The sequence below is a fragment of the Taurulus bubalis genome (assembly GCF_910589615.1).
Source record: "Taurulus bubalis genome assembly, chromosome: 8".
Taxonomy (NCBI): domain Eukaryota; kingdom Metazoa; phylum Chordata; class Actinopteri; order Perciformes; family Cottidae; genus Taurulus; species Taurulus bubalis.
The window spans coordinates 19,252,468-19,277,143 of NC_136596.1; the positions used below are offsets into that span (position 1 = coordinate 19,252,468).

General features: G+C 40.3%; 1 protein-coding gene across 1 annotated transcript; it reads right to left on the reverse strand.

The window, feature by feature from the left end:
- Positions 1–2,332: 2,332 nt before the first annotated feature.
- On the reverse strand, positions 2,333–24,317 carry hk2 (hexokinase 2). Its single transcript, XM_079221742.1, has 18 exons — positions 24,111–24,317; positions 21,210–21,372; positions 20,570–20,718; positions 19,797–19,916; positions 19,382–19,477; positions 18,105–18,204; positions 14,491–14,674; positions 12,026–12,187; positions 11,251–11,484; positions 10,400–10,704; positions 10,134–10,282; positions 9,762–9,881; positions 8,427–8,522; positions 7,677–7,776; positions 7,300–7,483; positions 5,864–6,019; positions 4,205–4,441; positions 2,333–3,587 (listed from the first exon to the last, which is right to left on the reverse strand). The coding sequence occupies exons 1-18, from the start codon at positions 24,171–24,173 to the stop codon at positions 3,443–3,445; spliced, it is 2,763 nt and encodes a 920-aa protein (XP_079077868.1). The 5' UTR covers positions 24,174–24,317; the 3' UTR covers positions 2,333–3,442.
- Between the last annotated feature and the right edge of the window lie 359 nt (positions 24,318–24,676).

Here is a 24,676-nt window from a genome sequence, read left to right on the forward strand (position 1 = left end):
CAGATGGACCAACCAACTTCAAGGTTCCAACACTTTGCAGACATGTCCTTCAAAGCTCAAATCATGTGGCTCCACAAGATCAACAGATATGTCCTCAGGCGATTACCTATCTGAATCCTCAAACATTCTTTTCATCTAGACTGGCAGCCATATCCTGTATACGTCTGATTGTTGGAAAGCATTCAGCATTCTTCTCATATTTCTCTATATATATATGTGTTGTATAAAAGGACAAGCCATATTAAAGTGGAGAATAATTCTAATACTACACCGTATTCATTGCTAATCACCCTGATAGTCATCCTGTTTCAAAGAGGAGGAGTTTGTTGTTCAGAGTAACTTCAGGCTGTCTACTCTTTCCACCTCATAACCTTTGATAGTTAGTGGTGGGAACGCTTTCCCATCTCTCTCCAAGTCAACCACAAGCTCTTTAGTTTTGCTAACGTTCAGTTCCAAGTTGTTACGACATGACCAAGCAAGCTGAGATCATTTCTGTGGGCTGAGATCATTTTAACCAGTGGCGGGCCATGCATTTTCTACCTGTGCCTTCAGTGCCGTCTCTACTACAGCTGAACAACCTAATCACCTCATTATGACGCCACAGCTACCGGTTATTATTTGTTTCGTGTAAACACCTCATATTGACTTGGAGAGAGATGGGAAAACTCTACTTTCTTTTTCCATGGATTCGTGGCTGCCTGGTCCTCCCCCTGGTTCCAGGCAGCCACGAATGTACTGTAACTCCGTTACGTTATTCATTCTGGCCACATGACATCTATTGCTTCTGTCCACCCAGGGAGAGGGATCCTCCTCTGTTGCTCTCCCTCAGGTTTCTTCCCCTTTTTTCCCTGTGAAAGGGTTTTTACTATCTTTATTGGAGGAGTTTTTCCTGATCCGATGTGAGGTCCCGGGATAGGGATGTCATGTGAACAGATTGTAAAGCCCTCCGAGGCAAACTTATATTTGTGATGTTGGGCTATATAAAATAAACTGAATTGAATTTTCACATAACACTGCAACATTTGACAAGTAAAATTAAATGTTACATGAAGCGCAACAACTACAAACACACTAAATGCAGATACATGCAGATACATAAATACGCGGATGACGGGATGCTGCGTCATTAACAGATAATGCATGTAGTCCACATCAGCTTAATTAACACGACGACAACAAATTCACAAGAACCAGTCACATTTATTTGTAACAAAACAATCCTACAAAACTGTGGCAAAACTGCGGCTACGAAAACATCACACACAAAGGAAATTACCGTAAAATGCAGGTTATACGGCACACCCTTTTATACGCCTTTCGCACCACCTCCACAGCGCTAGTTAGCTCGCAAGCTATCAGCGACCTAGCGCATGTTACACCCAGACCTTCTGGGTAGTTCTGTGTTTGGCGGCACCCCCTGGAACACATTACCATCCTCTGTTAGGGAGTGCCCAAACTTCAGCACGTTTAAAAAGCACATGAAGGGATGGCTGTTGTATGTCCACCCAAACTTGTGCACATAGTTTAACCTGTGTTAGCAGTATTAGTACTGTCATGGATATGTGATGTATTGTTATATGAATGAAACCTTAAATGTACAAATTAATTAATGCCCTTATGTGCAATATATGTGTTTGCAATGAATGTGAAATGTCTTCCTTACACTGTGATATTTTCTCGTTTCATATATATATATATATATATATATATATATATATATATATATATATATATATATATATAATGCATTTACATTTTAATTTAAAGTGTTCATCAATGTACATTGTCCCTCTGGAACAAATAAAAAAACTTGAACTTGAATATCGCCTTTGTTATGGGTTGACTTACTAGGCGAGCGTTAGACTGGGCTACTAGCATATGGGACAGTCTGTCTCCCACTAGCTCCTCATTTCAGCGCTTCTGAGATGCGGTAGAGTTGGAGGAGGCAGCAAAGTGGGACATCAAAGTTGTGTGGAAAGAGAAACATAGGAAATAATTGGGGCGCTGAATGGATGAAAAGGTGAGGTTGCCTGTGACGTGATTTGACTCCATCCGAGTCGAACAAAGAGTGACTTCTATTGAATAGAGAGCAGCTCAAGGCCAAATTTATTGTGACGGTCTTTGTTAAATGACCCTGTAGAGCAGTGGTTCTCAAACGGGAGTACGTGAATGCACTGCAAGGGGTACATGAGATTTTTTTTTTTAAATAAATTTAAAATTAGTATCATACAAAAATCATTCACTCAAAAAAAAATAATATTTAATACATATTCAATAAAAGTGTAAGTTCAGAAACTGAATTGTATATATTCTATATTAAATCAGACACTGATGGCACAGCGATGTATTACTTTTTTTTTTTCAACCAAAAATGCTTTGCGCTGGTTAGAGGGTAAAACATATTTCACATGGGTACATCACTGAAAAAAGGTTGAACCACTACTGTAGAGAAACAATGATCAGATAATAAAACAGCCGTAGCCTGTATCTAAGTGACAAAGCCGACAATCTGTTGTCGGCTGAATTAATGATGGCAAGTGTTCTCTCAAGAGATATTTAGTTTGTTTCAGCGCACAGGAAGATTCATATTTACATCAAGCTAATAAACATTATGGTGTAATCAGTGGGGTAAAAAAAACACTATTGGATACAGTAATTACTAATGGGATCAATATTTGTTCCATAAACAAAGACAGATTGTAGTGATCATAGGATGTTGGTTGTCTATAAACCTTCATGTCTATGAATAGAAGTAGAGAAACGCATATATTTGTTATGACCTTTTTAAATAGTTTATACTTGTATCAGGGGAAAATTTAAATTGTTATCAATTAAGTTACAACTGCACAAGAGTAGATCTTACATTTAATCATTTCTTAAAACGTATGTGAAACTACATTACATTTTTTTTTAAAAGCATCAGAAAAAGTAAACTTAATACAAAAATTAATGCAGATGTTTCATTTTGTAGATCAAATAATTTCCAAGTCAGGTTGTGGAAATTAGTTTCTTGTTTCTGTCGTACCTCAACTATCCACAATGTCCTTTCCAGCTTCCTTTATTTCATGTCTTGCTTTTGACTTACATACTTACTTACATACTGTGAGGCACTTTGTGATTTCCTGAAAAGTTGCTGTATAAATACACTTTTCCACATCTTGTAACAGTCATATTTCCCAGCAGATGCATCTTCTCTAACACACACAAGCTAAACTGTAATTTCTTAAATGATTCTCCCCCGTTCCATACAATGTCAGCTAACACAATAAATATTTATTACGAAAACAAAAAGATGACATGCACATATGTGGATTTAAACACACACAAAATACGTCTGATTCAACATTTCGGTACTAAAGATCTATACTCAGGCCAAGTTGTTTGTAACTTTATTTTGGTAACCTCAGTAGAAGTAGTTTTGCTATACCGCAGTCGAGACGATTCAGTGCTGACCTTCACTCTTCATCCTACAGGCCACAGCTGTGATCAGCGCTGCTCCCTTACCACTTCCATCCTCTGACTTGTGGAAAGTCACCTCGCACTGCGGTGCCAAGTCCTGCACTGTCTCTTGCATGATGCTGGAGAAACTTGAAGAGGGAGGGAGGAAAGGGAACCAGGGTTACATGAAAATCTTCTCATATTTGATGCAAACCTGGCATCTTGGTAAATAATTAATAAACATTAAGTAGCTGTAAAACTCCAACTCAAAATTGAAGATCATGTTTCAGATTTGACCTTCTTTATGGTCCTGCATGTGGTCCATCCCTTATGAGGAAATGGTAAATGGACCCGTACTTGTATAGCGCTTTTCTGGTCTTCCGACCACTCAAAGCGCTTTAACACTACATGACATCATTCACCCATTCACACACTGATGATAGGAGCACCATGCAAGGTGCCACATCAGATTAACAACCATTCATACACCGTAGGCGCAGCTACGGGAGCAATTGTCTTGCTCAAAGACACATCGACATGGGCTAGCGGAGCCGGGGATCGAACCGCCGATCCTCTGATTGAAGGACGATCCTGCTCACCACTGAGCCACAGTTGCCCTAAGACCCTAGGAAGACCTACTGTGCTTAAATCAAAGTCTAGAACAGATGCATGAACAAACCTCTGTGTCTCTGTGTCCTGACAAACCAAGGCTTAAAGTTCACTAATGTAGACTTAATGTCTGTGTTGGGACATGACTGCTCCTTACTGAGGGTGCGTCTTGTAAAGGGTGCCGTCCACTCCCACGGTGATGGATAGCTGATTCAGGTTGCGGTTCTCTCGTATCTTGTCGACCACAGCAGCTAAACCAGCGCCACAGAGCTGAGCGGCGCGGCGTGCAACCACACTGCACACCTCCTTCACCAGCACGCTGTCATCACATGTGGAGCTGGTGAGGCCCAGGTGCTGCAGGATTGAGCGGACCTGTCGCATTGCCAGGCGGTCACTTTGGGGACAGACAGAATTAGGGTTACACACATGAAAGAGATGGCTAACATGCAGTGTGTGGTGGACTTTCTTTGTAGCAATGATTCTATTTTATTCAACTTGATGTGATATTACTGTAGTCTAGGCTAAATGCCGTTGTGTTATATAGACTAAAACTGTTAAACTGCACTTCATCCTAAAAAAAATTGGTTCAAGGAATATTCAGAACTTTAATCTACATGTAAAGACACGAGTGGCCATAAGTGCACTGACATAATCAGTTATGAGTTGCTGACAGACAAGTTCAATGCCACCTTATGAGGGCGCGAGCAACGACAATCGACTTCCACTTAGTTCCACACAAATATTAATAATAATGCCCTTTTCTGTTAATTGTTTATATTAATCTGATTAGGATCAGCTGGCTGGTATAAGAGGAAGGGGCGGGACCGAATATCGGGGTTTTAGTTTCTTATGTGGAACGGGACATCGGTATAGTTTTTTGACCTCACGTTAGAACGTTAATTTACGATAAGAGCTGAAGTTAGATTATGATTTGTTTTGTTCGATTCAATTGAAAATAAAATCGACAAAAGGATGGAAATTGAATCAGCATCTTGAGTCATTTTTTGGAACATTTTAACATGCGAGTCAGGAAGAGGAATCCCGTAACGTGGCACGGAATAAAACAAGAAACAAGGAACAGGCCACGACAGTAAGACCTTCATAATGTGCTCTGTGGCACTGAGATTCTGAGCTGTTGTTCTTTACTGGAACACTGTTGCTGTGGCGACGCATTCTTCTCCATGAAAAAATAACACTTAACCAAACATGGCACACACATTTAAAGACGTGAATGTAGTTATCTGATATGATTGTATTGCTTCAGGGTGGCAATTCAGACGATGCAGCCCTCGCAGTACGTTTCACAGATGTATAAAATTTGGTAAGCACATGTATACTGAAAAAAGTCTCTTGCATCCATGCTCTAAACCAGCGTGGGTCCTTTGGCACCGGGCTGCACAAAAAGAATGAATGCAAAACATATTTGATTAATTATCAAGGTCTGAAAGATGTTTTATTTTGAAAAATAACCGGATACATGTTCCAAATTTGGTGAGTTTTTGAATATGACAAGTCCCCCAAAAAGCAGTCCAAATGAGAAAAATAAGAATCATAAGAAAAAGAATAATCCTTTGTATTTCAATAGGGTCCTACTCGGACTGACTACGTCAGTCGCTCGGACCCTAATAATGAAAAAAAATAATCCTTTGTATTTCAATAGGGTCCGAGCGACTGACTGTCAGTCGCTCGGACCCTAATAAGACCGGTAAGATATGTGCACACAGCACTTAATTTGTGTAGGAATATCTCATACATCTCCACGTGTGTCTAAAACCAAGTGCGAACAGGGTTACCGAGACTCGTCTGTAATACTCACCTTTCAATCTGTGACAGGAACTTAGTCTCGAAGATGCACCGGGTCTTGAGTTGCTCAGACAGTTTTCCTCTGAACAACAAGCCCTTAGCAGTGAAATCTAGCAGCACATTCCTCACGACCTCCCCCAGGTACATGCCACTGATCATCTTCTCATACCTCAGAGAAAAAGACACACAGTTGAAAACTTCCCAAAGCAACACATTGTTAACATTCACAATATTTAAATGAATAATATAATTTACTATTGTTATACTATAGAGCATTTTATTGTAGTGTCACAACCGCTAAAGAGAATAGCTCTGACTTTATTTTGATGAATTAAAGAGAATAAACAAAGACGCACTGGCAGCCCAGTGGCTGAGAGGTTAGTTATTTGACCTCGGCACAGGTGTGTTCAATAACATTAATAATAGCTGCATTCAACCTCACAGCAACAGAGGGACCTGGGTTTGATCCCTGATCTTCTGTATGGAGTTTGCCTGTTCCCTCTGTGTCAGCGTGGGTTCCCTCCGTGTTCTCCCACAGTCCAAAGACATGCAGATTAGGTTAACTAATTACTTTAAAATTCCTGAACTTGTGCATGAAGGCTCGTCTGTCTCTATGCGTCTCAGCCCTGTGTTAGTCGGGCGACCTGTCCACATTGAACCCTGTCTTCCCCCAATGTCAGCTGAGATCGGCTCCAGAAGGTCATTGGCAGCACCTTGCTGCCCGCATTGCCAGAGAGATATTCGCAGTATGTCCACCAGTGGACAGCCGACTATTCTGCAATATAAGCTGGATGAGAGTTTGTTTCTATTGTGCCCTGCTCTCTAGCACAGCAACCTTTTTCTCATTCTCCGTGCTTCAATAATACTTTGAAGACAACATTGTTGTCACTCTTGTAAAACAGTGAGCTTCATTTGCAATATTAATGGAAATGGAAAGATATAGTAGAGTAATGGCTCCCCGTGCAGAGAACGAAGTCTTGCATGTCTGTCTCTCGAGTGTGCCTCACTGCCAATCCGCTTCTCTTTGTTTAATGGGGGAGCTATCACATAGTGCCACTGTGGACAGTTATATAAATAGACGTGGCTCATAATAGTCACTATGCATTAAATATGCAAGGTGAGATTTGAGAAAAGGTAGTGAGGAGCGAAAGGTAAGGCAGTGAAAACATTTTCTCACTGGGCAGCATAGCTTCAAAGGATGAGTAATGGCAAATTAAGTAATGTCACTAACTAACATCCACTTTTAGACTCCGTCTAGGACTCTTAAGCTACTCAGTGCACTTTACACACTTGTTTTATTACCAGCACAATTCTTCTTTTACAAAAATTATGTTTTCCAGCTGTTCTCTGATGCTAGTCTGCATCTCTGTGGCTATCTCAGGCTGTCTGGCACCTGTTTTTCAGGTCATTAAGTCGATTTTATAATGTCATAAACTACTTATCCTATACCTCTGTTTCCCAGGATTGTTTGAGCAATCATCGACAATGTGATCAAACTCGGTGCAGAAGTCATCAAGTTCGCCATTGTCACCAAAGGCTCCCCACTCCATGTTGACACACATACGGCCATCATCACCCTCCACTAGCTCGATGTTCTGCATTTCCTCCATGAAGCACGCATTAGTCCCAGTGCCTGAGTTAAAGAAATGTGGAACAGTATTACTTTCAGCACTGACATCCGTCAATCTTTGCTGAGCTTCATTCCAAAGTAAAAACATAAACACAAAAAATAAACACCACTCAATGTTTGGTTATAGTGAATTGACTATAATGGCAAAAAAAAACAACAGGGACTGGCTTCTAGAGAGAAGTGGACACAGACTTACCCACGATGAGTCCCACTTCACATTTGGGGTCCTCATAGCTGCAGGTCATCATGGTTCCCACTGTGTCATTAACCACCGCCACAAAGTTCAAGTCGAATTTCTGGAAGCAGTGATAAGATAACATCTATAATACTGGAAACTGGAACAGTTTTAGCATAATTGTTTGCAATTACAAATATCAGATATATAGTAATAAGTAGTTACGTACTAAAGGCCCTTCTAGTTTTAATAAGTCGTTTGACGTCGTTCCATAATAACCGTTCAGCATATTGTAATTTAAGTGACCTAAGAGAAGACTAGACTTCTGCACATCCTCTTGACTCTCCTCAGGGAATGTACTGATTGTATTATTGTCTCAAGGTGAATACATTAAATATATAAATGATTACATTTTAATGTTAACAAAGCCAGCTTAAGAAGCAACCATTCAGAATTAAAACTGGTTGTATATTGTATTTGCCTGAAACCTGACTAGACGGTCTAAATAATGGCTGATTAATTAAATGTCAAGAATAAATTAATACGAAGGCAGCTGTAGACAGTTAATTTAAAAAGGGATAGAAATATGACACCTAAATCTAGAAAAACTGAACTCAAATACATTTCTATACGTAAGACATTAGTTTGACCATTTAGTATTTTGCTATAAGCCTCTTTGGAGTACTTTTTCTTTTACATTCTTCCAGTGTCAACATTAACAGGCCACATTTCTCAAAGTTGAGACAAAGTATTTGTGATGCGTTTACTGACCTGTGTGCGGCGAACAGCATCTTTCAGTAATGTAATGACGTCTTGGCCTTCACAGTCACTGGCTTTGAAACCCTTTGTCCACTTCAGAAGAATGCCCTGAACAAATGCTAGTACTGGTTAGTCTGTGAGACTCTTAGAATTAATAATAAATAATGATTAATGCTAAAATACAGAAATCTAAATCAAAAGCTGTTTGCCACTCCAAATGTTTTCACAGTCTGATGATGAATGAACTTTTCGGATGTCTTTGTTTCTGGTTAATTAGTCAGTTGACAGTTTCTCCTGTTGTTTGCACAATTTGAAACTAAAACAAATCCACCTGTGAGTAAGTGAGTGAGCCTTCATGAGAATTATAAATCAGCATAAATAACAGCCCAACAATACCATATGTCTATAATCTTTAACAGCGTCAGCAGCAGAATTAAGGAACCTAATGAAGCCAAGGAATGGGGAAAAACAATAAGTTCTGTCAATATCGTGTCACCAGAAGGTCGAACTGTCACTGAAATAATGAGGAAATGGTTTGATATAAAAAACGATCAATGACTTGAAGGAAGAGGGTCAAATAATTTAAGTAGTTTAGCAGTTTGAGATCGTTATATGGACATTGCAGTGTTATACATTAGCATCAATAGCCAATTACAATTAATGGTGACGGCGGTATGAATAAAGCTAGAATCATATTAGCCTGTAATTCAACTTGCAGAGTCATACAGTACAATGTCAACATAATTATGTGCAAGTATACTTTATGTAGGGTTTTCAAACTCAAATTTGTTCAAAGTAATGAAATATCCAATATATTAGTGATAAACTTAATAACAGCAGACTAATCGCACGTGACTCCTACGCCAGGTCTGGGCCGAAGAGAGTGGTTCTTGCATGAGGCCCATTGTCGCTCTTTGGAAAAAGATTACTATGCTGGTAATTTACCAAACCACATTTCAAATAACTGAAATCCTTTGCACGGCAGCTTTTTAATCATTTAAACAATTTATTTTATGGACGTTGAACTTTATTTTAGACGTTACAAATTTAAGAGCTGGTTATTCAGGGTTTAGTTCCCTTTGTCGTCATCAGCTGAACCACATTCCCCAAAGTTCACTGATGGCAACGCTGTGGTTATGCTGGTTTTGGCTAATAAATAAGCAAAAGATCAGTTCTAAACTATAAGTGATGAAGCTCAGGGAACAAACTGAGAAAGTATCAGCCAACTGAATGACATTCACACCTGAAGTTTAGGAAAATATGCAAAACAACTGGTATATTCAACATCTTGAGTATACAAATTATAGCTAATATTACACTCATAATGCATATTGAATCAAACAATACCTGATCCAGTTTGCTTTGATGACAGGGGAAGGAGAATGTAAATCCCAGAGGTAAGGATGCTCCTCCCATGCCCATGTACTCCAGAAAGTCGCCGATGCAGTACACAATGTGGCTGAACAGCTGGCAAGCAAGAGACAGAACATTTAAAAAACAAAACATACCATTGATATCTTTATCTGAAATGCCTATATGTATTTTTTTTATGTGCCTTGTTTTGTTTTGTTCCATCTTGTGTTTGTTTGTGCATTGTGGAAAAGACAACAATAACAATATTTGTTGAAAATAAAGTTACATATCTTTATGAACTGCATGCAGTCATCAGAAGATTTTTGTCAGAGGAACATTTTCAAATATTATAAGAGGGGTTTGTACTTCTTCCCCTGTGCCCTGCATCGTCTCCTGTGGGATTGTGTAGATCTTGTGGTGCATGTCCACATTGTGTCTTATTCCACTTCTCACTCGCACCAGCAGCACCCGAAAGCTGGAGCCCCCAAAGTCCAATGCTAAGTAGTCGCCATGCTCTGAGGAAGGCAACAAAGGCAAGAATCCTCAACGTATACATAAACGCAAAATAGAAAAGAGAAACCTGAGTTCAGTAACAAGTCAATTGGAACATCTGATGTTCGTTTAAAAGCTACCTGTTCCATCTGGTGTGGCTCTGACGAAGGTCGGCAGCATCTTGACACTCGCCTGCTCGTGGGTTTGCTTAGACAGGCCTCGCACCATTTCCTCACTCATTCGCTTCTTCACCTCCAGCAGCTTTTCGCGGCTCAAGCGCAAGGTGTCAAGGACGCGCTGACGCTCAGCATGTTGAGCGGCAAGGCGGTAAGCTACTGCTGTTACCATAGCAGCACCTTTCCCACTGCCACACTGCGACTGCAAAAAACGCACATCACAGTCTGGCACAAGTCGGCGCACCATCTTGTGGAGCCTCCTGGAAAACCTAAGACAAGCGAATACACTTTGTAATATCGGGGTTGTTCTAGAAAATCCTCCGTTATCCCTTTTCTCTTCCACAAACTAGCTCAATAAAGTAAAAAAAATAATATCATAATCATGCCATGTCCTTTACAATTTATTCCTTCAAATGCAAAAGTTGAGTTAAACAACCTGCAGTGTACAAGTGGTAGTTATGAGGCCACATTCTATTGTATCCTGACTACTCGGTAGGTTTTTGTCTCATCTGCAGAAAGATCTAGGAGTTATTTGTCTGGCTTTCCTCTCTCTCCCTCTATCCAACATTCACCTTCAGTAAGAATACAAAATGCTATAAGTGAACATTAACTAACTAATGTTGTGACAGGTCAGATATTACAACGGTGAAGCAGTTTCTTGAGACAGGACCAAAATGCATACTGTGACATGGCAAAGAGAACTGAAAGATTTTTTCGGTTGAAGATCAGTTGTCCAGTTGATGACAGCATATCAAATGCTGACTTCAATAAACTCCATACACACAAGTGTATGTTTGTGTTTATGAGACACTTACTCTGGATGATTTTTGTAAACCGAGCCGTCCACGCCAATAGTGGTACGCAACTTCTCAGCTGCTTTGTTGTCCCGGATCTGCCGCAGCACTGCCACCAGAGTGGCAGCACACAAGTGTGCGGCTCGTGTAGATACTATCTGACACACCCTCTGAGTGGTGATGCAGTCCTCAACCGACGGGTCCAGACCCAGACCCCTGAGCACTTTCTCCGCGCTCGCCAGACCTTCCTCATCCCTGCAGGTAAAGTAGGATACAAATATATACTCTAACTTTGAAGAATGATTGGACACGTGGCAGCTGCGGCTCAGGAGATGAAATGGATTGTATAATCAAAAGGTGTTCCTGAGTACAATGCCAGCAACAGTTATGACTGCATAATGGCTCGCTGCCATCGATGTGTGAAAAGCAAATAGCACAACATCTTCAAGGATACAGACGTTTCCGTTTTCACTCACTAAGCAGATCCGAGTAATTCAAACTATCCAAGTATTTATGGTGTAAGATTAATGTATAAAGCAAACCTAGTAAAGGAAAAATATTACGAACCAACCAACATGCTCTGTAATTCACATGATGCAGTGTGTTTTAGCAGGGCGTTAACATTACTCCAATTCACAATTAATATGTTTTACATTATTCTAAAGACAAAAAATGCTGATTTAGAATTGGTATCTCTTCAGTTCTAAGTGGACACTATATATTATTTTACCACTGTGTCATCACTGCATCCGACTCTCTCAAACAAACAAACAAACAAACAAACACACACACTAACTTTTCAACATCAATGGCATAGATGTAGCTAGTGTTGAAGCTTCCGGTGGTGAGCAGCTCTGCTGTAGTCTTGCCCTGGAACAGCAGCTGCTCTTTGGTCATTCTCAACAGGATAAGACGCACCAGTTCCCCCATGTACAGGCCACTGATCATCTTCTCAAACCTGTAAACCAACACAAGAAACTATTGTCACATCCTTCAGAGTTTGATTCATACCTTACACAGACCCACCAAAACTGTATTTACACATGCACAAGAATATATAAAATACAATACGAGGACACAGGTATAATCATTGCAGTTAAAAACATACCGACACTTCCAGAAACAAGAAGAATACCTCGTATCACTTTGTGTTGGCTCAGTTAAGACATTTATAATTACATTTTCTGAGTCATTCAATAAACATTTAAATTTGTATATAAAATGCCTCAACACAACATAGAAAGTGGGAACATTACGAGTTCTGAGTGCATCATCAAATGCCACCTGAATCTTTTTTATTTTTGCTTTACTACAACTGCACCACAGGTGCCAAGATCCTCCTTGGTTTTAGCTATCATGATAACACTCTTTTTAGAGTTGAATTATGTATCATAATGCACACCAGACCCTGAGCAGACTCTGAGCAATTGCTGTAAACCTGCGCTATAAGGAGACAGGACAAATTATAATTATAACAGCACCCATCCGGAGCGCTTTGAGTACTTTTATCATGTTTGTCTAGTTGTCTGTGTTTATTGTAATGTGTGTCGATATGGATGCCTTGTTTTCTACAGTTTTTTACTGCAAACCAAGTCTACCTAAGAGTACTAATAAAGTAACCAAAAGGACCACTAAGTCGTCGTAGATCAGATGGTTAAGACTTTCCCCCACCATCCTGTCTTACACTCTTAGCTTTTTAGAAAGGTCATCCATATATAGATTAAAAAGAGCAGGTGACAGTATTCCACCTTGTCGGACAACATTGGTCACTAGGAAGGGTGCGGATACACTCTTACCCCATCTAGCTTGCATGGTTTGACGTGAATACCAAAAGTGTAAAATCCTAATCAAATATAGAGCGACCCCTCACTCTAAAAGGACTGGATACATTTGACATTTTCCAGTCTTTTTCTAATTGATCTGCTGAATTGATCTACCTGCTGCTTACTTTAGTGTAGTTAATAATAATAAAAGATTAACAGCAATGATTAAAGTACAAAGAACAGAATTACATGAATGTAAAGTAGTAACCATAGAAAAAAGAACAGTCGGCCAGAAACAAAAAAAAAATTCAAAAGACTGAAAGGACTGTGGTGAGATTTGCCCCCAAAATGTCCCAACAAATCTAAATAACACACTAGACTAATTCACTGCTGAATTCTACAAACACTTCTGGCCTCTCCAGCAGCACTATTCTACAGATGGAGACGCAAAATGAATTGTCTTAACAATCTTACCCGATATAAAAATCGATATATCTATCTATCTATCTATCTATCTATCTATCTATCTATCTATCTATCTATCTATCTTGTGTTTCATTAACAGAAGCTTAACAAAAGCGAGAAAAAACAGAGTAGAATTTGCTAGTGAAAACAGCATCCATCTATTACAAGGTCTAGCAGGTCTACCTGCTAGTGCCATTCAACCTTTACAGCTCATCCAGAATGCAGCAGCTCGACAGGTCTTTAACCTCCCGAAATTCACCCACACTACTTCGCTCCTCCGCGCCCTTCACTGGTTACCGGTGGTCGCCCGCATCTGCTTCAAAACATTGGTACTTGCATACCGTGCTACGAACAGATCGGGTCCAGTCTACATCCAGGACATGGTCAAACCGTACACCCCAGCTCATTCACTCCGCTCGGCTTCTGCCAATCGGCTTGTAGCTCCGTCACTGCGAGCTAAACGCTCTACAAAGTCACGACTATTTGCTTTCCTGGCTCCTCAATGGTGGAATGAACTCCACATTGACATCAGGACAGCAGAAAGTCTCTACATCTTCTGTCGCAAAGTAAAAAACACATCGATCTTCTACACCTTGAATAAGGAAGGTAGCACCGTAGTAGCACTTTAGTAGCACTTACTGATAGCACTTTATAGTTAGACTTTATTGAAGAAATTGTACTTTCTTGATTTTTTTTAGTTCCTAGTTTGTACTCATGGTTGAATGTACTTATTGTATGTTGCTTTGGATAAAAGCTTCAACTAAATGAAATGTATTGTAACAACGATAAATCAGAGTTAGAGTATGCATAATGTGACAAATTGTACGCAATTTGCATTAAGAGAAAATTTAAATAGGAATAGGTCAGCCAAAAGGGAGGGATCAACTAAAATATCATGAATATACCGATATGAAAACTATTATTCACAAATAAAGGCATCTCTAATCCATGCCTGACTGCAGCGGAGTTAAGTGATGCCCCATGGAGGGATGTTTTATGTTGTACCAGGTAAGATAAGGTCAAAGACACTCACAGCTGCTTGCCAGGGTTCAAAGAGCCTGCATCTATTTCCTTGTCAATGTCGGTGCGCAGGTCCTCCAGGGAACCATCGTCTCCAAAAGCGCCCCACTCTGTATTAACACACATCCGGCCCTCATCGCCGTCCAGCAGCTCGAGGTTCCTCATCTGCTCCATGTAGCAGGCATTGGTCCCCGTTCCTTGAGGGAAGAGATGTTAGCATAAAAAGGACGAAGTAGTTCTCATTCAACATTTTACTGCAGCATCAGTTAAACCAAGGCCCCATTTCTTCGTACCTGGCTTACTGAGTTAGCCGGTTCATTTTCAGGATAAGATGACGTAGGTCAGGCTTTTCGGTTCCTCGAAGCAAGTTTAGAAAAATCACCATATCAACACAGCCAAAAATGTAAATCTGCTCCCGCGCAGGCCAACTGAAATTCACTGGATAAACTGGCCACTCCCACGGACAAAAAAGGCAGTGCTGTTCGTAAAGTTTATTTAGCGCTTAAGAAACTTATGGATGTGTTGAAAGCACTCATAATTCTATGAAAGTGTTATTAGTACACCATACATATCATTATTGTAGAACATGATTAAGGTGATCGTGATAAGAATACAGAGAATCACACACAATTTATTTTTACTGCTTCAATTGATTGAATTTCTGCGACACTTATGTCTCACAGCGGGGGCGGTGTTAAGCTGCGTTCACACCAAAAACATTGCAAAAACGTTGCAAATCGTTTGCTGTGAATGCAGCATTAGACTTTGCCATGATTAAGGTATTGACTTCCTCATGATCATCTCCTGCTTCTCAGTGGAGAAACATAAAGAAGGTTCCTCTTAAGGCTGTGCGGTATACCGTCATACCGGTGGCGACTGTTGTCACTCTTCAGCAGGCAGAAACATTTAATATCCACAGCTTAAACTCAGGACGCAGCGGATGGAGCTACTTATATGTCAGGGATACGAAGTTCAGTCATGGTTTCACATTTATAAAAGTACATGGCCAAACTGCATGCTGGGTAGTCCTGTCAAACTCCGTCACACAGGAGACACTCTCTCCTGTGTGACGGAGTATCATGTTAAGTGGGCGGGCTTTACCCAGCATGCAGTTCGCTGGTGTAATTTTATAAATGTGAAACCATGACTGAACTTTGTACCCTGTCACGTAAGTAGCGCCCGCGCTCACAGCTGTATTCTGTGAAAATGAAATGATGAATGCACGGTGGGTATGACGTGTATGACAAAGTCATACCTGCATTCCCCTTGGTCCTAAATCCATCCAAGTTAGCTTCCTAACACACTACCAATGTCCAGTTGTGAGCTTCTTGGCCAGCGAGTGGTGAACAACTATGGCGGCCGTTCTTTTCGGCGTCAATGAATCAATGTGTTTACTCGAAAATACATACCGTGATAAACCGTGAAACCACCTGAACCACCTACTAAATACCGTGATATGAATTTTTGGCCATACCTCCCAGCCCTAGTTCCTTGGAGTTTATTTGCCATTCTACTGTTAGAACATCGTGGTGTCAGTGCTCGATTATTATCCCTTCCGAAGAGGAACGGGCACGCGCATTTATCCAGATGACTGACGTCTGGTTAGAATTAACGAGACCGTTAGGAGAAACAGAGTTAGCCTGATGTCAATCATCTCACTAATTTAAGCTGGATAATAGGACATTTGCTCGACTTTGTTGAACCACGTACGAGAAATAGGACCTGGGCTCTTCTTCCTCTGCAGGCATGGGAGGTCGAACATGGACTCCAGGACACTTTGCAAATTCTACAGGTGCACCATTAGGAGACTACCCTGACCGGCTGCATCATCAATTGACGACCACCGCTCTCAACCACAAGGCTCTACAGAGGGTGCAAACTGCTCAGCACATCACGGAGCAGGAACCTCTACATCCAAATGTCTTGACTGTCTCCATCAATGGCACCGACAACATGTTATTTGTTTGGTGACAAATACAGGGTCAGTTTAATGGGTTGACAAGCTAAAAAACATTTTTTTATTTGTTTTTTAACTGTCCTTCACAAACTTCTACAACAAATGTAATACAAAAGGAAACTGTCATTCGCAGCAAAAGAAGCATATTATTTGTTAAGGTTGCAATCTCCTGACGGAGCCATGAAAAGAAAGAAGAAGGCCATTGTGAGTACTAAACTCTTATGACATGGATAATAAAATGTCTGTTTGTATTGATTCAGCCATTCATTCATTATTCTGCTAATTTCTGTACACAGAAAATAAATAATGGCTCAATTCAATGTAGCTGCTTCAGTTTCATAATACCTGGTAATGTGCATGATGGCTCTCTCTCTCTCTCGCTCTCATGGCTCCTGGCGTACGTGACTAGATCAGAGCCTTTGTTAATGTTATTAGCATTATTTATTATTAAGCGTCTTTGATCATCTGGAAAAGCGCTATATAAATTAAATGTATTATTATTATTATTGTTATTATTATTATTATTATTAACAACACCTAGGCTTTTCCCACTTTGTCATGTCAAAATGTCCAACAACAGTATAGTTAGGGAGATGTCAATCCCGCAGTTTTTGCAATCCCACACACTCCAATTAGGTGTGGGTAGATTACATACAACTAAGTTCCTGTTTGAGTGTGCTACAACAAATAACTATTACCGACAAATGTTACAAATGGCATTGTAACAGGCTGACATTTGTGTATGATGTAACATTTAACTGCTTCCCCAACCAAGTAAAGTCCTTCAGTGTGGGTGGTTATTGAATATAATTACCATTGTTGACCATTGTTAAACATGATTGTGGGATCATGCTCCTGTTGCTTAATCACTGTAGGCAGTGAGAAACATGTGCAGCAGGGTAATGGGATCTAACTGGCAGATTAAATCTAATCCATCTAAATCCAAGGAAACACAAGTCTGTCAACATTTTCCCCAGGACAAGACTGGGAGTTAGCAGTGTTCACCAGTAGTGTAGGGAGAATTGGCTTATCCAAACTGGGAGAAACGTAAAAAAACATGCAAAAACGGATTAAAGGGTGTTGTTTATGGCACTGCCGAGGCAACAAGCATTTGCCAGCTATGAGCTACAATTCTGCTCCATTTTCTACGAGAATGTCTTTATTATGCATGTTAATGTTAAAATATGTGATTTGATATGAGCACCAAGACTGACGTGTAAAATGAAATAACACCTTGACACTACAGAAAAGAGGATAATCTATTAGCATGTTCTCACAGGTCAAGACACAGAGGACCTTCCCCTCCCTGCCCTACTTCTGCTCCTTTTTTTATTTCAATCTGCACATTTTAAACCTAATATGCTTACATATACAATGGATTGGAGCTTGCAGCACAGGAGATGAATCTGAATAAGAAACATGACAAAATGCAGATGCTTCCATACAGGGCACGAGGGATCACAGTAGAACAACTATGTAAACCAGGTGCTACGGTCTTTAGAGTCAAAACATCTCAACACAACTTCACACCTTTGGCAGATTATTTGACTGCCTATTACATGGTCATGTTTGCTCCACCGACATTAGTACACAATAGGCAGTATAACAAATGGCAAATGTTGGCAATCCCCAAAGACAGTGCATTTCTTTCCCCGAAATGCTGGACTCACCCACAATGAGGCCAATTTCACAGTGATGATCATCGTAGCCACAGGTCATCATGGTTCCCACTGTGTCGTTGATCACTGCCAAAATGTCAACGTCAAAGTCCTGCAAAGAGATTGGATTTGATGTAATTGTATACATTAAAATAAACACAGGCGTAACGTTTTGGGGTGTGGCAATAGGCATAGAACTTTAGATTGACAGATATAATTTGCTGGACTGTGGCCAAATATAACATAATATGCAATATATTCCCAATATTTAAAAGTATTTCCAGTCACGACTACAACAATATTTTTTAAATAGTTGCAATTATCCTTGTCTGTTTCCCGAGTTTGACGTGGATTCTGCAGCACTGCATTAGAATCAGGCTTCTGACGACCCTTGATAGCTGGAGATGTCACCTCACCTCCTCGGTACCCACGTCACTTGCACAAGGTGCCTACAGAGGTGGCCAACACGTCTAGACTTGGACTTAAGGTATTAACTTCACACTGCTGTATTACATTTAACAAGTGGCCAGGAAAGTTATTGACTACTGGAAGGAACACTTGTGAATCAATATTTGTGAAATATGAACAATCCACATTCTCTCAGGGCTCTCAATTCAGGCACTGAAATAAAAGGACAAATATCCACTTAATCTCTCCAGCCATCTCTACTGTATGCTGGAGGAGTTTGTCACAAGGCAGAACCTTTACTTTGTTCCCACAGTTGTTTACTCGTCCCCCTGAAGCGGCTGTGCACACAAGCCACAACCAAGCTGTTGTCCAGTACTAATGTGTGTTCAGACAACTCATGCAAACACATATTTCCATCAATTCAAGCTATCGGAGCAAACTGGCACGGCACATCATCTCGGAGCTTTTCATAATATACAAGTGATTCACCTTTAAAATTCGCTCTCCAGTCGACTCTATAATAATAATAGGCCCCGAAGATGCTGGTTCTCCATATATGGGATTTAGGAACAAAAGTGAGTCAACACTGGATCAACACTGAAACGCTTCCAACAAGTCGTGAGTCAGAAGTGACTGATGGTGTGCCTGCTGCTCGTCACGTTTCATTTAGCTAATCTCCCTCAAGCTACAATCAGAGAGCTATACTGAACAGCATGAGGATATAACTATAATTTTGGGGGGGAAAATACATTTCACATATTATGCATATGCATTATCTCCATAGACTAAACTAAATCGATGTCTAGGTGTAAGTTTGCACATGTTTAAAATGTATGTAAATAGTACATAATGCACCATGAAACTAGATTTTGTACACTTACCCCTCGTTTTTTGATGGATTTCCTCAGAAGGCTGACCACATCCTTTCCTTCTACTCCATTTGACTTAAAGCTTTTGGTCCAGCACAGCAAAACACTCTGCAAATAGGAAAATGAAGACAAAGACATACAGTAAAACAAAGATGATGTGCCCGTTTTGTTTCAGCTAGGCTGACCTTTGAGGTGGACCAGCTATTCTCGTTTTAGGGACTCCTAATCCTCCGAATTTTCTTTTCTTAACATTTTCACTAAAAGCATTCATTGTTCAAAATTCTTATTATCGATAAACAGATCACTTATTAACATCCCTAATACGCACTAACGTAAAAATCTGAGAAGGGCATTTTACTAAGCTTCAGAGCATAATAACCAGAAAGTATGAAAGATAAGATAAGAAAATAACTTATAATCCCCTCACCTCATCCAATTTGGTCTGCTGGCAGGGAAACGAAAAGGTGAAACCCAGAGGAAGCTTTTTATCCTTTATGCTGAACTTCTCCATGAAATTAGCCAAGCAATCAGCTATGTGGTCAAATAACTACAGGAGAGAGGAACGGTCAGTTTTCTTATTAACCAAGAGCTGGACAATCTGTGTGTGTGTGTGTGTGTGTGTGTGTGTGTGTGTGTGTGTGTGTGTGTGTGTGTGTGTGTGTGTGTGTGTGTGTGTGTGTGTGTGTGTGTGTCTGTCTCTCGGTAAGGCTAGTTAAATTAAGATTAAAGTTAACACACTACATGCCATTCACACTTATTCTGATGGCAGGGGCTACCATGCAAGGTAGCACCGGCTATCAGAATTAACTAACACTTATACCGATTCATACACCGCAGGCACAGCCTACATAACTACATGTTACATAACATTCCGTGGTTTTATTATTTCAGGTAGATATATAGTTATATAGATATAGTTAACCTCTTTTTTGCTAATTACATGAATACATGTTGCAAATTATCCTTAGAGTGGATTGGATGTTCAGTACAAATTTCAGCCCAGTGAAAAAAAAAGCAATTGGTTAGAATGCATACAATTCCAAAAATTCATCATGTTAAAAGGGATTTGGAGTGGAGCTATATAGGGTTTTGCAATGTTCCATAACTTAATAAACGTTTTCACATGAATCTTTACAAGACAATCCATTACATGTACTGTACACCACATTGTTTCAATATATCGGAGCTATGTGTTATTACCTCTGACCCGCTGCCTCTCATGAGGTGTTCAGGAATGGCATAAATCTGGTTTTCCATCTCCACCTCTTGCTTGCCATTGGCCATAACTTTGACCAGGAGCACCCGGAAGTTGGATCCGCCAAGATCGAGTGCCAGGAATTCACCTTGCTCTTTGAAGAAAACACAAAACATAATCACACACACAACATCGTGTGTCCCATATCTCTCTCACACACACATGGAATTCAAGTTTCAACCAGAGTCCCTTCCTAAGTTTTTTCCTTAAATTCCATCCATCACCTGTGTTACCATTCTGTGTACTTCGTTTTTGGGAAAAAAGCGCCATCTCATGGTTACAGTTAAATATAGACACTATTTCTTCCAGGGTAATATTTTGACTAGATATAAAAGAATAGGTTTGCAGAGGAAGCATGGATGATATTGACCCTTTGCCTGATACTGAGGTACAACAGCTTGTCTGATTTGTTTAACTTTAAGAAGTGAATAATAATAATAATAATAATAATAATAATAATAATAATAATAATAAGGGTAGAGAGGAGTCCAGGGGCTATTGATACTCCCACAGTCTAATATGAATGGGTCTAGCATGTGTTCAAGGGACCATTTTATACATTTTCTGCATAAAAAGCATTATTACCTGTTCCATCAGGAGTGGAGCGCACAAACGTGGGCAGCATCTTGACAGCAGCTGTGGGGTTGGTGTCTCTGCCCAGGCCTTTGTCCATCTCTCGTCGAAATCTTATTGACAAATCCATTAAAGTCTCATCTGATAGCTGAAAATGATGTAGGTATTTGTCCACCTAAGCCATTGTAGAGAGGAGAAACCGTTATTTAAAAATGAACAGTTCTGCAGTGAGAAAAGCTCAAAACCTCTTTAGATGGGTTCCTTTATTTTGATACCAAGTTGTGTATACTGTCTGTAAAGAAAGCAAGTGTATCAAAGACATGGTGCACCTGAAATAGATGCATTTTTGTTTGCCCAAAAGCAGTTCTGTTTGTGAATATTGAATATTGTTAATTAACTGCTGGCAGAGCTGTATTTAAAGGCCCAGATAACATCCTTGTTTGTGTACTAGTAACATGAGCCAACCAGCTAACTGATGTTATCACTGACATCTTTAACAAATCACTGTCATAGGAGACTGCTCCAACCTGCTGCAAGACAGCCACCATCAGCCCTGTCCCCAAAACGACTGCAGTGTCCAGTCAAATGTGAGTAAGTGACTACCGCCTTGTGGCACTGACCCCCGTTCTGACGAAGAGCTTTGAGAAACTGGTTCTCCAGCACATCAACAACAACATCCCAGTCAGTCTCACCAGTTTGCCTACAGAGCTAACAGATCCACAGAAGATGCCGTCTCCACTGATAGGCACACTTCGCACTGTGGGCTTTAGTATCTCACTGTCCAACTGGATATTAGACTCACAGGTAGTTTAAATTGGCAGCCACACTTCCTCCACTTCAGCCCCCCACGGCTGTGTGATCAAGAGCCCCCTCTTGATCACACTGTACACCCACGACATGAAGAAAACGCTGTTGGGACCATTATCTGCTATTACAAACTTCACATTGAAAGGAAATGAGCAATCTTGCAGAGTGGTGTTCAGAGAACAACCTACTGCTCAGCGTCAGTAAAACCAAGGAGCTGTTTCTTGCTTTTAGAAGAACAAAAAGAAAAAGCACTCAACCATGTCTATATCAGTTTTAAGTTCCCCAGATTCAACGTCACAAACAACCTAACATGGTCATCACACATCTCCCCTTTGGGGGTGAAAAAGGCGAATAAAAGGCTATACTTCTGAAGGGAACTTAAGAAACCAGAAAGCCCATGCCAAGCTCTTGTTAACAAAGCTCTGTTATGCGATTCTTTAAAGCAATGTTAGCTTGGATTTCTATAACCGAAATGATCATTTCAACAGCTGTGCTGTGCTCCACAGTTGATGTGCGTCGTAGCATGCAGTCCGGCCATCGCATCTGTGCACCGGGGGTTCAGACAGCGCCGCTGTAATATTGAGTGGACTTTGATTTGGGTCAGCTTGTAACTTTTACAATTGAAAGATGCTTGTGGAATAGTTATGGCTCATTAGCACACATTAGTCTCATTAGTACACATAACGCTTCTGGTGACAATGTTTGTGATAAAGTGGATGAGAAACGTGTGATAGGAAGTGAAATTAAATGTGTGAGAGTCATAATTGTACCTATAATGATGCCTCTCACATACATTTCTACAATCTGGCTGCAATTCACAACGTCAACACCTTTGTTGACAATTTCCCGTCTCCATGTTGTGTGTATAGTTTCTGTTCAGGGGCGCACATTCTAAGGTCAGGTTTTATTTTTATACATCACAGCTTTTGCATGTGAAGTGCATACACTCTTTCAGGCCTATCAGCTTGTTTACTGGGTCACCTTGCCCCCATGGTCTGCACATGTATCTGGACAAAACATTGAACAAATACCTTGTTCAGTAAGGACACAAGGCTTGGCTGGCTCACCTCACAGGCACACCTTGTCAGTACTGCAATGTGAAACCGGAGATGGCGGGGATAGCAGAGTTTAGCCACAAATAGCTTGACAAAAAGAAGTGAGAAGGCCTTTGCTAAGTAAGGCCATGAAAAACAGATTTTCCCATCTAATGTTATGACATAAAAAAAAAGGCCCAGTCTGCTGACTGGCACGTTTTGTCTGACAGCAAGAAAGCTAGGGGTAAAGAGTGAGTGGAATACAACTTAATATGTGCCTGGCTTCTACCAAAGGAGCAAGGGCAAATGCTATGTTTTGTTTTAAAGGACACTTTATTGCTTACTTTTGTACAAACAAAGAGCAGAGGCCCAATAGGAGTGGTGACAGCTAAAACTATCCCAAAATCAATACACAACACAGGCAGCAAACAGCAAGACAAATAGGTAAGCAAGTTCCAATCAACTATTGTAAGAGTCAGTTTTTATAAAGAGTCAGTAAGGAAGGCCCATGTGTAGCGTTACTGAGACTGCCATCAGGAATTGCACTGAATAAGAAATAAAACAATAGGAAATGATAACCAGTATATGTAGTGCATTCTAAAATGAATTAAGCCGTTTAGAAGTTGTTTTTTTAAGAATGTTTAATAATCAAAAGGTGTTTATGTAAAAAATGGCTTCATATTATCCAAGAGTCCAAGTAGACAAACAGCTATATTTAATTCAGACATTCATGCCTTTCCTACTCTGACATGTCTTCCAAGGCCTTACTAACATTTGCATAGATAGCGTGATATAGCTAGAGAGATATACAGCAGATAAACATATTACACGTGTGCATTAAACACAATCGCAATGAATGTATTCAGGTTTCAGGATGCAATAACCTACGTGCAATATGTGTATACGGTAGCCTACTACCTCATAACTGTGTCAGGGAGACTTCTCTGCTGCGTTCATAACGTTGGCATTACTTTAACGTTACATACTGTAACGAGGACTCGGACTACGCGCTGGACCCGAGTTCAAGACTAAACATCCCAGAACAAACCCAGTGTTTTACACCAGTACTCACTCTGTGCGCTTGGTCATCGTGGTGTTCGGTATAGAAATTAGCCAAAAGACTCGAGGCTAACATCCTACAGGGCTGTGTGGCGACTTTAAGTCCTGCTTTCTCTGCCTGCTTTTAGACTTAAACAAAGTTGACCTCCAAAGACAGTTTTTTTTTTAAATAAATGCAGAAAATAACTATTATTTCACCCGCCGGTCGGTTTCTCGTCTAAACTCGGTAATTCAAACTTTAAAGTTAGTTTAAAAACGCAGCCGTAGGAACCGTCCAGCTTCCTGAAGTTACGAGTAGCTTGATGACGTCATCGCGAAACGATGACGCTGATTGGCTGCAGAGAAGGCCCGACGCGACCTCCTTACTTCCTGTTAAAATATTGTGCATGGACGTAAAGGGGTGGACAAAAATAATACAGCCTTAAAATAAGCGCCTTGCAACCTCTGGGAAGCATTTAATATTGTTCGGTTTCTGTTAATAAATAGTCAATGAAGGTTTATTTGTTATAACTTACAGGCATCCAGTACTGTATTTAAGCACAATTTGAAGGCATTGAACTTAATGCTGGGTTAAGAAAT

What these genes read in the sequence shown, in the direction of transcription:
- hk2 (XM_079221742.1), bottom strand. Translation starts at nt 24,173, where the DNA reads ATGTTAGCCTCGAGTCTTTTGGCTAATTTCTATACCGAACACCACGAT. An exon ending in ACGATGACCAAGCGCACAGA is followed by an intron (nt 21,373 to 24,110) that starts GTGAGTACTGGT and finishes ACAATGGCTTAG; the next exon opens with GTGGACAAATACCTACATCA. An exon ending in CTCCACTCCTGATGGAACAG is followed by an intron (nt 20,719 to 21,209) that starts GTAATAATGCTT and finishes TTTTCTTCAAAG; the next exon opens with AGCAAGGTGAATTCCTGGCA.